Below are 15,900 nucleotides of genomic sequence, written 5' to 3'. Positions count from 1 at the left end.
ATTTGGTCTAATGCATCAGCTGAGTACTATACGCACCAGACACCATCTTCGGTACAGCATGCACACCTGCTCCAGATGCATCATTAGCTTCACTTATCGAATACACATCGTTTTATTTTGGGTACTTTTACATTAAGGTCACTTGCATTGTTGTGTCCCGTAAACTGTCTCATAATGTTGATTGCTATTACTGCAACACTGTAGATGTTAGAGTCTTATTCAAGATCAGTGCATGAATTCTATGAGGGTTGGATGACCATCTCACGTCCATCTCACAAGGGCCTTCATGTGTACCGAGCACATAAAACATGCATTAGTGCTGCATAATGCATGCTTTCTTGAAACGCTGGCCCTTTTCTTACTCACGATCTCCAGTCACTGCTATTGCTTGCAGTGTTTAGGGAAGCGAGGAATTGAAGCATTCTTAGTGGATGAATCCGTGCATAACCTTGGTTATTCCAGTATTGATTCCCATTTAATGCCTTAAGGATTTTCTCTCTAGACGTACGTTGTTTACAGAAGTTAATCGTGCAGAAAAAACACTAATGCAGCAAAACAGAACAGGAAGCAAATTGTCCCTAGCGGTCAGTTCTTAATATCAGAGACTGTTTCACCACTAGACATCCTTCAGCCCTAAACAGTGTTTATATAATCGTATTTTAAAGGGGTGATTGAACTTGATTTCATGTTTTGCTTTTGATTTAGTATAAAGGTATAAGACGTCCAAAGTCACAAAACTTACAGTTTTGCCAAAAACATGAACTGACAATCGGCATTGTCCTGGAAGTTTGCGGTTATGGTAAGGGGCGTAACATTTCTGCCACACGCTTGAGTTATTAAGCCAATCACAACGTACTACTCAACTGGCTACTCAATCAGAGCACACTGTGCTTTCCAGAGCAATGAGTTTTGTAAAAATTGACGCGTTTTAGAAAGGCTGGGCATAGAGAAGCTACTATAACGTGCACCTCACTCTTAAAAATAAAGGTGCTTTAAAGGTTCTTCACAACGATGCCATTTTGGTTCCACAAAGAACCATTCAGCCAAAGGTCCTTTGCAGAACCATCTCTTTCTTACATTTTTTATAACTTCGGATGTTAAAGGTTCTGTTATGTCATCAAATAACTCTTTGAAGCACCTTTTTTAAAGAGTTTATGTGATAAAAAGGATTATTTTCCTCCTTAAAATGTATAACACAAGTTAATAATGTTTTTAATCATGTCATATGACTTTATGCATATACAGGTGGAGAATTACAAGTTTTTTCTTTCAAAGAAAGCAACGTTTAACAAACACAAAAGGTCTTGTAAAATGTTAATAATAGATAGATATTTAGTAATAGGTCATCAATATCTACGCTCATTTCTTGAAATGGTCATATTTGATATGGTTGTCATCACTTGAGTAATCTTTCTGTTTTGAAACAGATTATAATTTCACATATTAGTTTACTTTTCTTACAGTTTTAATCGCTAATAGACATTTTTAAAAAATATACTGATACACATACTTGACTAATATGGTCTTACAAACGAACACATTATTATTTAGAATTTTAAATGTTTGTTTATTCTAGATAAATATTTATTCTGGCAGTACTGTATCAATGTGTATTTACCAACACAATCTCACGGCAAAAATTTAGCTATTTTACAATTTGGCTAATTTGTATAAACTTGTATAATCTCATTTATAAATGTTTTGTACAATTTGCAAATTTTGGCTAGTTGGTATGAATTCATACGATCTCATTCATACATGTTTGTTAGATTTGCTTTCACGCCAGTAATGTTAGCCTTAGGGGCGCGGTTAATGCAGGGAGAAGCTTCAGTATTTCTTATATTCTTTATATTCATTCGTTTTTGCATGATTCACAACGTACAAATTCATACCGATTAGCCACCACTTAAAATAAGAGCAGGTTGATATCTACTGTAAGCAGTGCAACATTGTGAAAAGTGCTATACAAATAAAAAGAATTTGAACAGAATCTAATAGACTGGGCCAGCAGACAAAAACCTTGATGTCGAGTCCCGTACTGTTATAAACGTTTGGAAGACAGATGGTTGACTCCCATAAATTCCTACAGGGATTTGGGTATTGCAGGGCTGTTGAAGGAAGACGTTGAGAAATGTTGAACACTGGTAGTAGATGCCATGCGTCCAAAATTCCTCAGACATATTATTCCCGCAGTGAAACTGACACACCAGGCACACTCATAATCTGCCGAAGGTGACCCACGGTCTGATCGGTATTCTCAGCCAAAATCAAATAAACACAAATCCATCTGCCCTCCCTCTGAGCTTGCACACAGCGGGTGTCCCGTGCTCACCTTTGTTGCTTGGAGAGGCATGCTATTTTAAGTTAGCCCATCCGCCTTTGAAAGAATGAAATAGAATTGTAAATGTTAATGAGTTAGGAGCCGCATTAATATCTGAATCATTCAGCATCTCCTGAGTTAGATAGAATAATAACTGTGGGAAGCTTTGAATTTGCTGTTGGTTCTGTACGTTCGGAGCCCCCGCCTGCAATTCCCGCGGCGACCGTGTTATTCATCACCCGCGGCAGACATTAGCATGTAGTGACTCATTAATGTCTCAAATTGACCATTATAAGTCAATTCACCTGGGCCATATTAACGCTATTTCCGAACATTTGATGTTGTGAATTATGGCTGTTGCGATCCTTCATGCTAATAGGTCCCAGATTAGCCTGAGGACTTCAGGTGCTGTGATGTACTTCTGCTTGATCCAGTACACTTCATTTTACTCTTTTATTAATGGACTTTTCAGAAGTTATGCTTGGATCAAAGCTTAACAGATCACCTAAATTACCTCCAAATGGCCCTGATACTGTATGTCTCACTGCCATTATTTGCAAAAAAAAAACTTGTGCGTTAGTCGCAGGATGTGTTTGACGTCTGTGTCTTTAAAATCTGTTTCCTTGCTACTCAGAGGCTACTGGGAAATATATGCTTGCGCCTCCAACGCTGTCTATGTGTGTTTGGGAATGTGTGGGGGATGATGTGATTCAGGCTGCATGTGTGTTTGTGGGGGTATTTCAGTTTGTGTGTAGTGTACATCGTCAGCTTTGTAACGTGTATGTATGACTTGATTGAAATTGCGAATACAAAGTGCATGATGCCCTGCATTGGTATACAGTGGTTTAACACCTAATTTTAAACATGTCCATAAGCTGTCGATTGGTAAAAATAGCCGTTTTCTGAGTGTGCCTCTGGTTATCAAACAGGGGACCCAAGAAGAGGCTCATCGGAGCGCAGGTCCAGCCCATGATAAATCTGTATATTACGAAACCATCCGTTTCTGTAAGAGAGCTTCCCTTCCCTTGTACCCTGCCCTCTGCAGGCTCCTGTCATCATGACAAAGCTGTTTACCTGGTTTCCCAAAATCCTGTTGTATCCATTCGGCCATCCACCAATTTTAATCTCTTGCAATCTCCGGCACAGTTTTGAGCCTTGAACTGTGAAGGGACCCAGGGAACAAGACTGGGGATTGGCACCTGGCATTTGCCACAATCGATATTCAGCTACAGTCCATTTTGCTGAGTATGTGGGAATCTGGCAGTCCTTTAGCATATAGATAGAGGCGTGGTTGTTTGTGACATTGCAAATGGTTATAAAGATAATTTATGACTTTATCAGATCAACAATTATCTTGGATTTACAATTTAAGACCGGGAGGATAAACTACGGTTTAGTTTTAATAGGAATATCTCAGTGCAGCTGTTACTAAAATATCTCTAGCTTTGTAGAAATGTAAATAGGCTGTTTATAGTTGTCTAATAATGTTCCAGAAAATTCAGATGTACACCTCTCTGATGGAACCCATGAAACATTTGAATTTCTTTAAGCTAACGTTAATTCCCCACAGTGTCATCAGCGGATACAGTGAATCGGTCTGTTGATTCATTTATTCAACTAATTGAAACATAATAGCTCAGTTGTCAAGTGGCTTATGCGTTGGTCTGCATGTTGAGGAATATGTTCATTGTGATGTGGACTTTGCCCATAGAGAGCACGTGTCTTTAAAACCTGCAGGGGTCTGGCACCCCGACATTACTGTGTGGATCTGTGTATTGATCACAGTCTGAAGGGAGCTGTTGGAAAGAATGAGACGTACAATGATCAAAGACCAGCCCACTGTATCTCATGTGCACTGCACCTCTGATGACCTTTTCAAGGGCTTTTCCAGAGGACGAAGAGACTTATAATTATATATAAGTAATATATAATAATATTAGTAAATTGGTTAGTCAAGACATGTATTTTAAGGGCTGGTCTGCTTGGCAAGAACAAAAAACATTTTCTACCCCATTGATAGATATTTAACTAAGTTCATTTTGCATCTCAAGTGGATGTATCTTGTTTTAGGAATTTTTCAATATTTTTAATTGAAAACAAGATTTATTTTGCAGTGTATGCTGCTGGTGCCATCCAGGTAACTCAGAATTATGGTTAATTAGCATTTTTATCCACTTTCTGCTTAAAAATGTCTTGACTTTGGTTGTCCAGTAATGAGACGTTAAAAAATAGTAATACTGTTTCTATTACTTGTCGCATTGCATTGCATTGTGGGATACAGTAGATTCAATAACTAATGCATGTTCTGATTGTATAGCCTACATATTCAGGCAAATATAAAAGGTCATTTTACATTCACAGGTAAATGGAGTAGGTTTGCAATGAAGGCATTAGATTTCCATAAAAATATCCTGGCATCCATTTCAGCCACAGTGATTGTTTTGCCCTACATGATATTTATGGATCAGTGCCAATGTGTACAACACATGTTTCAATCTGATCATCAGTCGTCTCTCTTCTCAGCGTTTTCTCGCCCCTTGTTAAAGAACTGGCAGGACCCCCCCTTTCTGTACATTAAGGATAGATATGATAATCTGTAAAACCATTATATATATATATATATATATATATACAGCATATAAACTATATTTAAAGAAGCAAAAAATTACTTCTGGTTTCCATTAAAATACTACTGTGAACCATTAGCTTTTTGCATTAAAACCATTACAAAATTGCAGTGTTTTGGGCATTATTCCAAAAGGATTAATCTGCGAGATCACTAGAACAGTCCGCGTTTCATTGATTTGAACACGAGCGAGAGTTTATTTGCAGTTTATAACACAGATGTAGTATGGTGTCATTTGCCTGTCAAAAATAGCGCTTTACATCTTTAATAACCGTCAACAGCTTTAAACATCGGTCCGTTCAGAAATATATATGAAAAGACACTTTATTTACACCCCACTCCCTTCACTCGCACTCTGAACTCATCGGGAGAGACTTGCGTTTATTCTGAAATTACAGTCTAAGAGACAAACATACATATATCTACATACATACATCTACCTGTTTCTTAAGATGATGTGGAGGTAATTGCTGCTACTTCCTGAGTGGAGGTTTGTCTACTTTACTAGATATTGAGCTTTAGTGCGCAGCCTAAAATTGCACTGCGCAGGACATACAAATTACAATGGGTCTGTACGGCCGCTCACACATGCAGCTTCTGATGAAACGTTGTTCTCTGTCAATTTGCAATCGAGTTCTGAAGGTTGGGGTTTCGGGGAACAGTCGCGCCCCCCTGGTTGAGAACCACTGGCTTAGATAGTGCACAAGACGGTTTCATGTATCATTATATTTACATTTGGCAGACGCTTTTGTCCAACGCGACTTACATTGCAGTAACCTATACATTTATACATAGGTATTTGCAATCCCCTGGAATCGAACCCACAACCTTGCGTTGTTGACGCAATGCTCTTACCACTGAGCTACAGGAAAGCTTACCACTTACAGACACACGCAGAGTCCATTAAACATGCATATTCAGCTGTTTTTCAGCCCATTATATAAACAACATGTTCTGAAGTAACACCAGCAGGCACAGTCAAATTCTTGACCCGGCTAAGTACATTAAAATCCCCCGTTACATAATTGAATTAATAATCAATGTGAGTTTTGCGAGTCGCCACTTTCAAGGACAATTCATGTCTTCATTATTTCTGCAGTCACAATGGCTTTTAAATCCATCACCGGTTGGTGTTACATGGTGAACTAAACTCTACATGTAGCTGTTTTGATCAGTCCGCATTTATATGATCTTTACAGATCCGATGTTAATAGAGAATCATTCATAGTGGAGTCGATGCATGTAACCACAACACTAACCCACACTAGGGTGAGTCTAAACAGCCAATTATCTGTTACGCTCTAATGATAGCTTGTGTACTGTCTCTTAGTCTGTGGGCGGATCGCAGGTCTATGGATGTGACCGCTGAAGATCTTTCAATGAATCACCGGCAGACATTAATTAGTTCACAATGATTTTATTGAATTTCACTGCCGAGTCTGATCTTTCTGGCTTCTTTCTGTGGCTTGAAGATTCCACTTTCACCTAAAAGTCTTGAGTCTCAACCTCCTCTGTGAGGCTGCCCACCGCCGCTGAGAATGAATTGGGTTTTGCAAAATGTAACGCTTTGATATTTAACATACGAATCCTGTTGTTTATTGGAACAGTAATAAGGAACATGAAAGTGTAGGATAGAAATGGATATAGTTCTCTCTCATCTCTGCACAGCAGAGCTCATTTTTAAGATACTAATGGTGGAGTCAATGATGTGCAAGAGATGGAGCCTGATGATTTGTCAAACGACTGCTAAGACTCGACTGATACTGTGCGGTTGTGGGCTGCCAGTAAGAAGGATGGACTGGAAAATGCGGTATATTATGCAGTTCTGTTAGATCTGGCGCACGTAGCGTCCATAGGGAACAGTGGCATTTTTCATTCGGTCGCTTTAAGATACATGTAGGATTACGGTAAACAACGTGAATCAATTATCCAAACACTACATCACACATCGCCAACCAAAAAAGTGAAGCGCTGTAGGCTACACGTTTCAATTCATATTTACGAATATGAAAAAAATGTCCAAATATTTATATGCACGTATCTTAACTATTCTGTATAAGACATGGTAAGAAGGTTTTAATGTAACCTTTCAATAACGCCATGTTTTGGTCCATCCCGCATCAGTTAGCTTGTTTCTTTTATTGTTCAGATTGTGGTTTTAAAATCTCAATGGATGAGCCAATGACCGGTTGGCTGTCTGACTGTAGATGACTTTGCACCACTTTTTTTCTCAGTGTATCCCTTAAGGGTAATTTGTCCATCTGGTGTGCCGTCTTAGTTTTGAGCTGAAGGACAAAGATTAGTAAATGTATATGAGCTATTCTGACCTTTTAGTTATGTCTTCATTTACTTATTTTGGCAGAATAACCTTATAGATAGGAAACTATAATCTTGAACATTCCTGCCCAAGGATGACACACGTCTCCTGGTCCCATTTCACACAAAGTATAAAAGGAAGAAATTATCTTTTTCGAAATAGCAATATGTATCTGAAATTATCTTTTTTTTGTGCATTGACACATTATTTTCATGAATGTCAATACTTAACTGTATATCAGATAGTAAATTAACTTAAATTAAGCTTTATTTCTTTTTATAAAAATAAAGAAATCTATATCCATACAATTTAAATGTTGTAATTTTGAAAGTGAAATATGACAGTGTTTTGTAAGTCACTTTATTATCCCGTTCTGAGAGTTTGATAACGCACACAACAGGATCACATTGACATATCGGAACCTTGTAATCTCATTTATTGCGTATAAATCAGATAAATTTGATTTGTTGCCATAAGCGACATGTAGGCAGCGCCCTAATGTGATTGAGCAGCGAAGAGAAACAGCCTGTGAATCACAAGTCATGACAGGTCACCGCGTGTGTTGTGTATTTCACCGAATTACGATGTGTTTACTGGAGACTTCAGGCTAACCTTGAGGACGTCGGCGAACATGTTCACGAGTGGGCTGGGAACGAAAAATGGAGATTTACTGCGATAGAAGTATGACCCCCACTGTCAGTCGTCTCTTCCTGACCCTCTTATCTCCCAAACCCAGTCTACTACATCAAATCCGCATGTGCTGTCTGGTCAGAGCACTTCAGATAAGATAAAATGTGACTTTAACGTGATTTAGTGGATAGGATTGTCATTTTGTGTAGTTGCTGGAAAATACATAATTTTAATGGTTGTGTGAGACGTATATTTTCTTTATTACACAGTCGTGCTACTGTGTGCAATCAAATATTCTTGTATAATGGGTAAACTGTAAAATTGTCCGTTGTTCCAAGCAACCCGCTTCCTTTAAATCAGTTTAATATCTCTTGTGTCACTGAGGTCTCTTTCTTCTAACATAAATAATTTCAATTTATATAAAAAATCATATGCATTTTTGTATTTATTGCTTAAGTACAGGAGTAAGTACACTCTTAACTTTGTCTGTTGATTTTTTCAGTACTGTACACCTCAAGAATAATTTACAATAATGTGCTGAAGCACTGTAGAGTGTAATGTAAGATATAAATGGAAAAAAGCCTGTGCATCCAAAAAACATTTATTTCTGGCAGGGCTTTTTATTCATGCTATAAGGGCTCCATGGGGATGCATTGTTTCATTTTGTGAACATATATTATTAGAATACTCCTTTAGTTGAGCGTGCCAGGATAAAGGAACACGCATCTCACGACATGTTCTGTGTGGGACTCGTTCACAGCTATAAATATTCATTGTGGATGTCTACATGCAGCTGGACTGTAATAACTGTTCATCTTCTGATTATTAGCGTCACATGCTTAGTGGTGACCATCAACCAGTCGTTTGTGCCAGATCTCTGTGATCCGATTAGTCATATCCGACCAGGTCCTGATAAAGACCTAATGGCTGTTTTTGTGTGTTGGTATGGGATCTTGGCCGGAGTGGAAGCAGATGGGTGGGGGCGCGCAGCTCTGTGAGGCAGGAGCTTGGTTGATGGATGCGGAGCTCTGGTGGCAGGATCCATCCATTATTGAACTGCTCTGTCAGCTTATGGAGCGGAGACGCATGCAAACACTAGACACACACTGGGATCCTTAAAGGAATAGTTGACATATTTGGTATGATTACTTTCTAAGGACACACAAGGATATGTTTACATTTGAATTTCATCCAAAGGTGCTTGTACAGTGTATTTGAGGTATACATTTGATTAATATGGGAATCAGACCCAACACCACTTTCTTTTTATAATTATATATTTATGGACTTTTTATGCTTTTATTGTGAGAGAAAAGTAGAGAGGTGACAGGAAATCAATAGGGGAGCGAGATTGGCAAAGGACCTTTCGAGACGAGAATCGAATTTGGGTTTCCGTGAGCGCAATGGCACTATTTGTTGGTATGCTAACCACGGGGCTATCGGCACCGCCCCGACAACACTTTCAACACAATTTCACAATTTTAAGGAATTTCTTGCAGTTGCAAGATCTAAAAAGGACACAAAAGCACAATCATAATGGTGCCTATGACTTGTGAGTCCTCTGAAGCCATGCAATTGTGAGGATGGATTAATTTTTACATTATACGGTGAAAAATCTATCATCTGTTCTAGATTTTCTTCACAAAACTGAGAAAAGTGAAATTCAAATTCTCTTGAATGAGCTGAACGATTTGTTCACGGGTTACAAATGACATTTTTACAACAGACATTTCAGTTAGCTAAACCCAAAAGTCATTCTATACTGTAGCTTTTGAAGATTTCAGTATAGCACAATTCATCTTCACGTTTCGAAGAATGTATGAAAGTCGTATTGGTTTCACGAGTTTGCCTCGCAGATATTAAGTACGGATGATAAGGGATGGATTGTATACGTATTTGGTGTGCTGTCCCAGGGAGAGGGCCACGGGCCTGGTAAGTGCCTGGACTCGGGTCGTTCCCCCCCTTATACTGCGGTTAAAATGGTCTGATGCTGAAGAGTTGAGGTGGAGGAGGTATACATGAAAATTTAGTGAGAATGAGGGTAAGCTGTCTGTCTATTTGTAGGTTTTTTCCCCCGAGCTAAATGGATGGTTGTTGAGATTGGTCATAAGAAACCAGCCTGGTTAGTTATCTGATTTGTGAGATCGGTAATGGAAAGCCAGCCTGGTTAGTTATCTGATTGGTAAGATTGATCAAAGCAAGCCAGCCGGATTAGTTATCTGCACATGCTCCTCCCGAACTTTGTAAATAAAACATCGTTTTGTTTGACATGAAACTGAAGACAGAATTTCTTTCAAGACTAAATGAGACTACACTGTAAAACTTTGACCAAAGCTATTCTGAATACGGGTTGGTGATTACATTTCTAACATTTCCTTTTCCTCTTGTTGCCTCTCTCCAGCGGAGCCTCTGCCTCTGACGGACCTCTGTCGACGCGCGGCACGGCTGGCTCTGGGACGTGAGCGTCTGCAGGAGATTGAAACCTTGCCTTTGCCCCAGTCTCTGAAAAATTACCTCCAGTACCAGTGAGAGCAGAACTCAGGCCCTCATGACAGAGACACACAGAGAGGACGCTTGAGGTGCAACTGTAACGGCACCATCCGGCGGATGAGGGAAACATGTTTACATTGTGGCTCACTGGTGGAATCTTAGGGTTTTGTATTTGTTTGTTTTAGTTATTTTTATTTTTCCTCTTTATGATTTGTTTAAATTATTGATGGCTTTGGAAGAAGCACGGAGGACAGTGTTATTGACATTAAACGGGACGGTGTGCAGCGGCTCTCCAGCGCCTCCATGTGTACGTTTCGCCCTGGAGAATACGACAGGAAGCTGTGTTTCAGAAGCTCGGTAATCTTGGGATGAAAGCTCACAGTGATAATCTTGCGTTCTTTTCCTGGATTTTCCCTGCAGAACACAGTCAACGCTCAAAGGTGATCTAACCCAGACAACATCTCAGTCCAGACAACCCTGAAAGGTGCCAGCACCTGCACACAAGAACACCGGGGAACATTAATATATACGGACCGACAGCAGACATTTCCCGTTTTTCCTAGGATGGATGTGTATTCCCATGGACACATATGCATACGCACATACTGTATACAGCCAACAATCATATGCGCATTTTACATTTTTTTTATTTCTTCATCTGAGAGCTCGAGTCAGTTTGTCTATCTGAATTTGTACCCTGATTTTATTGTGAGTGTGAACCTGTTTTTTTTTTTTAGTTGATGATCTATCGAGATGTTTTGTCTCTCTTTAATTTTATTTATCAGGTTCTAGTTTCTTTAATGGACAGAACGTGCGAGCTAGCACATAGATGAACACTATCATACTCATCACATATGGCTTTCTATTTTAAACTGGGATGCTGCTGTTATTATTAAAAATAATAATATTATTATAATTCTGCCTGGATGCTCAGATAGAAGTCTGGTTTTCTGAGGCACAGTGGAATGTAATGATCTCGCTAGCATTAGCATATTTGAAATGTTAATAAAAGCCAAGTGAATGAGATGGATTTTGCTTACATTTTTGTCTGGATCGAATAAGAAAAAGCATTCATACAGACATTGAAGCCTATTTACACAACACCTCTTTATTGCTTCCAACATCCCACAGAGGGTTCCCTCCTTTCCCAATTTCCCACTCTTTCTCACCTTCTTGCTTTCTGTCTGTTTCCCTCAGTATCTCGCCCTCTGTCTGACTCTATCACAGTCTGAGCTTGAAAAGTGTTATCTAACCCAAATCTGTGACAAACTGGAACATTCTTCTCACACTCGGCTCTGTTGAGATTCGTGGGAGGATTCGCTAACCTCAGGTGCTTTCTTAAATTCTCCAGACGTTCAGTTATTTACCCACACTTTTTAACCTGTATGCTGTTATTTTTTTCCAGTGGAACATAAAAGCAGAAATGAATGACGCAGCTGTTTCCTCAAGATCCGGATTTTCATTTTGGTGTGAAATTCGAAACGCCTTTCGAGTCAAAAATCTTTAGTGTGTGCAAATGTCCTTAACTGAGAGACCTTAACTTCCATTAAGGTCAACAAACTATAAGTGGCTTTTGTAGATAATGGGAAATGCATTTTCTGAGCCTTCACTTCAAATAGCGTGATGCGGCCTGTTTTAGTTTATTGTATCTGGATACGTTTTGTATTGGAAATCAATGCGAGACGGCAAGACACCGTCCTCGCGCACCAGCATGAAAATGGACTTCTTTTTTCTTGCTTCTTCACTTTTGGAATCGGCTCAGATGTCATTGAATAACACGGATATGAGAGCACAGGTCCAAAGATAGGGCTCTGATCAAAGGCATTGCTTAAAGTCTGACGCAGAACGATGGCTTGTGGTTCAAGCCAGGACACTCAACCTCCCCATCCTCCGTTCTCTGAAATCTTGTCTTAAATCATTAACAAACTTGACACAAAGGGCTCAGTGTGTTCCAGTCTTAAGAGAACGACGAAGCGTCTACGTCTGTGTACAATCAGTGTTTCAGTGTGTACGTCTTGGGAATCACCGGTTGTTTATGTTTGGGTCCTTCATCATTAGCAGGCAATTGTTGAACTCTTGGAAGTGAGTATTGTGCTGATTTCCTCCCAGTGCGGTTCTCCATTTTCCCAGTGGCCATTTCCTTAACTTACCAGGGTGTAAATAACAGGGTAAGCCTGAAGCTCATTCACCACTGAGAGACCTTGGGAGACAGGCGAGACAGCCTTCATGTGCTTCCTTTCTTATGTGTGTGCGGCTGGTCAGTGTGGGAGAGAGAGAGAGAATGAGGGTATAAATAGGGAGCCGTGGCAATTGGTGAAAAAGATCTTTGCGTCCTAAATGACCTCAGTTTCCATACACAGGTGCATCCTGGCCTGCAAGGGTCACGCACTTACCTAAAGAACACAGTGGCTGCGAATCCACTCCGCTAAGAAAAACCCTGGAGACGGTAACTTTTGTTTTGATGTTCTCGCTGCAGATTTCCCATTCGTCCACTAAAAACCGAGGAAGTCCAAGATAGACACAATTTGTTTTGGGGGACAAATGTAGAAAAGCAATTATGTAAAATCCTAAAAACTGGCTTTCAATGTAATCTAATGTTTTCATGTTTTAATGTTAAAAGTGATAGTTCAGCCATAAATGAAAATTCTGTCATCATGTACTCACCATCTTGTCATTTCAAACCTTTATGACTTTCGTTATTTCACAGAATACGAAAGAAGATATTATGAAGAAAGTTGGTTACGGAACAGCACTGGCACCACTTCACTATTATTGTACAGACAAAAAAGCCAATACAAGTCAATGGAGGCCAGTTACAAACATTCTTCAAAATATCTTCTTGTGTGTTCTGCGAAGAAAGAAAGTTTAACAGGTTTGTAATGACAAGAGGGTGAGTAAATAATGACAGAATCGTACCCCCACTTGCTCTCCGGGCGCTGCAGTGACACTGCTCGGGGTGTACGTGTGTTTACAACTTTCTGTGCGTGTGTTCGCTACTCTCTGGATGGGTTAAATGCAGAGGTCACATTTTGGGTATTGTTCACCCTATCTGACAAATAAGTCACTTTCACTAGTGGCATATCGTGCACATGCTTTTCTGGAAGCAGGAACTACAATATTGCATAGTAAGCAGTCCATGCTGTCATTTGTCATGGGGAAACTGGGGACTGGGAACTCGACATGGCCAATATTGAAAAGGTATATTTAGGGATTTCATCTCCAGATTGAAAATAAGTCTGTGTGCTTTTCTCTCAAGTTTAAGCGAAAAACACACAGTTAGCGTACAGAGAGATGAATCAGATTAGTGCAGAGTCAACATGTTCCCCCTCTCCTTCACTCCCTCTCCCTCCCTCGCTGTTGGTTTTCCGAGCCAGCCTGTATAAATAGCATATGATCCATCTATTATGTCTATGAGTCTCCACTTTCCCAGACTCCTGTTTAGCTTCTTGGCTCCCCCGGAGAGCATAAGCAGCATTAAAGAGTTTTCTAAAAGATACAATGTTTTGCCGTTCCAAAACCGGGTGAGATGACTCCGTGCATTTACATAAAGCTGTATAGGTACCATCTAGCAAGGATACAATCATTCCTATTATACACACTGCAATGCAGACATCATTTTCCATTTCACCCAACCGAACCGTTTCCTATTAAACACATCACAGTCAATGACTTTGCTTGGGTTTAATGGTTCTTGCCAGGTGCTAATGAGCACTAATGTTAATCTAGCACGTGTGTCACCATGTATTATTCATCCTGCAGTGCCAGATTGGTCCTCCCAGTTATCCGAGTTAAAGAATTGGAAAATTCTCAAATGAAGCATGTGCAGCAGATTCCATTTGTCATGTTCTCTGAAATTCAAGCGAATTATGGATGCGCTTTGATATTACGTGCTGTCTGTTCAATTTTTTTCCCATACACCCAGCCGTTCCCTGATGACTCCATGAAAACACGGGAAAAGTGAAGGCCTCTTAATTTGAAAAAGGCAAAACGGGCCCTTGGGTTCATCAGTGTCTTTACTGAAGCTGCTCAAATGAGGTTAATTAGCTCTCACAGCCAGGAGAAATGCATAATGAGATCTAACCTATCCAACAGACACATGCATACCAGCAGAAATGCATCATTCGAAACTTTAGGGAGCAAAAACTGCTGTGGTGTTAGCCGATGGTGAAACTATGCACTGGGTGCTACTTAAAGGAATAGTTCACACAAACACCAAAATTCTGTCATCATTTATCACCCTCATGTCGTTCAATTTTGAGAAATGTCTCAAGTGGTTCCACACTTAAGTCATGCAGGTTTGGAATGACATGAGGGTGAGCAAATGATGATAGAATGTTCATTTTTGCTTGAACTATCCATTTATCACATGCACACATGATTCATACTGTACTCGTGTACATGGATATACACATGGCCACTGTAAAAGATGAAAGAGCTTTGAGTTCATGTGTGAGGTGGCAGCTGGTAAAGGAATGGTGATAAAGGTTTCTGGTAAAATAAATTGTGAGGATGCAACAACATGACCGTTTATGGTTTGGTCAGGGGTGTAGCATTGCCTACAGTATTTCAAACACTAAATGCATGATTCATAACTCTCTCATCACAATCTAACATGCAAAAGCTGTTTTAACACCATTATCACACACTACATTACACCATTCGCACATGCTGGTTTGCTTCTCTTGGAAAAACCAAATGAAACAATTACTGTTGAGCTGTTTTGCTTAATGATTATTTGTTCCAATCGTAATCGTATACTGTTGAGACAGAAACCATTAATTTTATGCATCTAAGCATTTCTTATTGTAAGATTTCATTTTTTAGAGAACCAATTGAGACCTCTAGAGGCATTTAGAGATCAACACAGCTTCATTTACTTCATTGCTTGTGTTTCCCTAATGTCTGCCCTCTATCTGTGGAAGCTTGGTATTACAGGCGGAGTACCTATTCTTTGCTTGCACGATTTGAGTTATGGAAACATTTATTTTGATTTGGAAATAAGACCAAAAAAATCCAGGATAATTTATAAATAATAAATTATTTATGATCAACAATAAACATTATCGTCCATAAATGTCCTGTATATTTTGTCTATCAGCTGCAGGTACTAAATCATAAAATAACTCACTCTTGAGGTCAGTCGAATACATTGTATTTTTGACAGTGTTATATTTTTGCCCTTGTATCACATTACACTGATATATAAATTCACTTTCATTTCATGGAAGTGTGGAGAGGATTTTATCCTGAAAAGAAGACGAAGCATTTGTATTACGTTTTTATTATGTTTGCACCTGCGCATTGCGCAACACATTCAAGTCGGGTATGAACTCAGTTCATCAGTGGTTGTTGAACTCCAGTAATAAGGCTATTTTTTTCACTTTAAATGAAGTGAATATTGAATGTTAGATAATTCCTTTCTCATAAAAGCTTAAAACAGTCCAAAGTTCTCCATTAACATGACGCACCACCATTTCCTCAGCTCTACCATGTCCTGCTGCTCAAAACATAAAAGTC

General features: G+C 39.4%; 1 protein-coding gene across 3 annotated transcripts in view; it reads left to right on the top strand.

The window, feature by feature from the left end:
- Nucleotides 1-11,407, top strand: part of spsb4a (splA/ryanodine receptor domain and SOCS box containing 4a) — a 61,307-nt gene extending 49,900 nt beyond the window's left edge. For all 3 annotated transcript variants that reach the window (XM_056742970.1, XM_056742971.1, XM_056742969.1), the window contains exon 3: nucleotides 10,295-11,407. In XM_056742970.1, coding sequence (XP_056598948.1) covers nucleotides 10,295-10,422 — 128 coding nt within the window. In that variant the 3' untranslated portion in view covers nucleotides 10,423-11,407. The remainder of the gene's footprint in view (nucleotides 1-10,294) is intronic.
- Nucleotides 11,408-15,900: the final 4,493 nt, after the last annotated feature.

Source organism: Triplophysa dalaica, chromosome 3 (genome assembly GCF_015846415.1).
Source record: "Triplophysa dalaica isolate WHDGS20190420 chromosome 3, ASM1584641v1, whole genome shotgun sequence".
NCBI lineage: Eukaryota > Metazoa > Chordata > Actinopteri > Cypriniformes > Nemacheilidae > Triplophysa > Triplophysa dalaica.
Note: the sequence above shows the minus strand (reverse complement) of the source record. Positions and strands in the feature narration are given on the sequence as shown.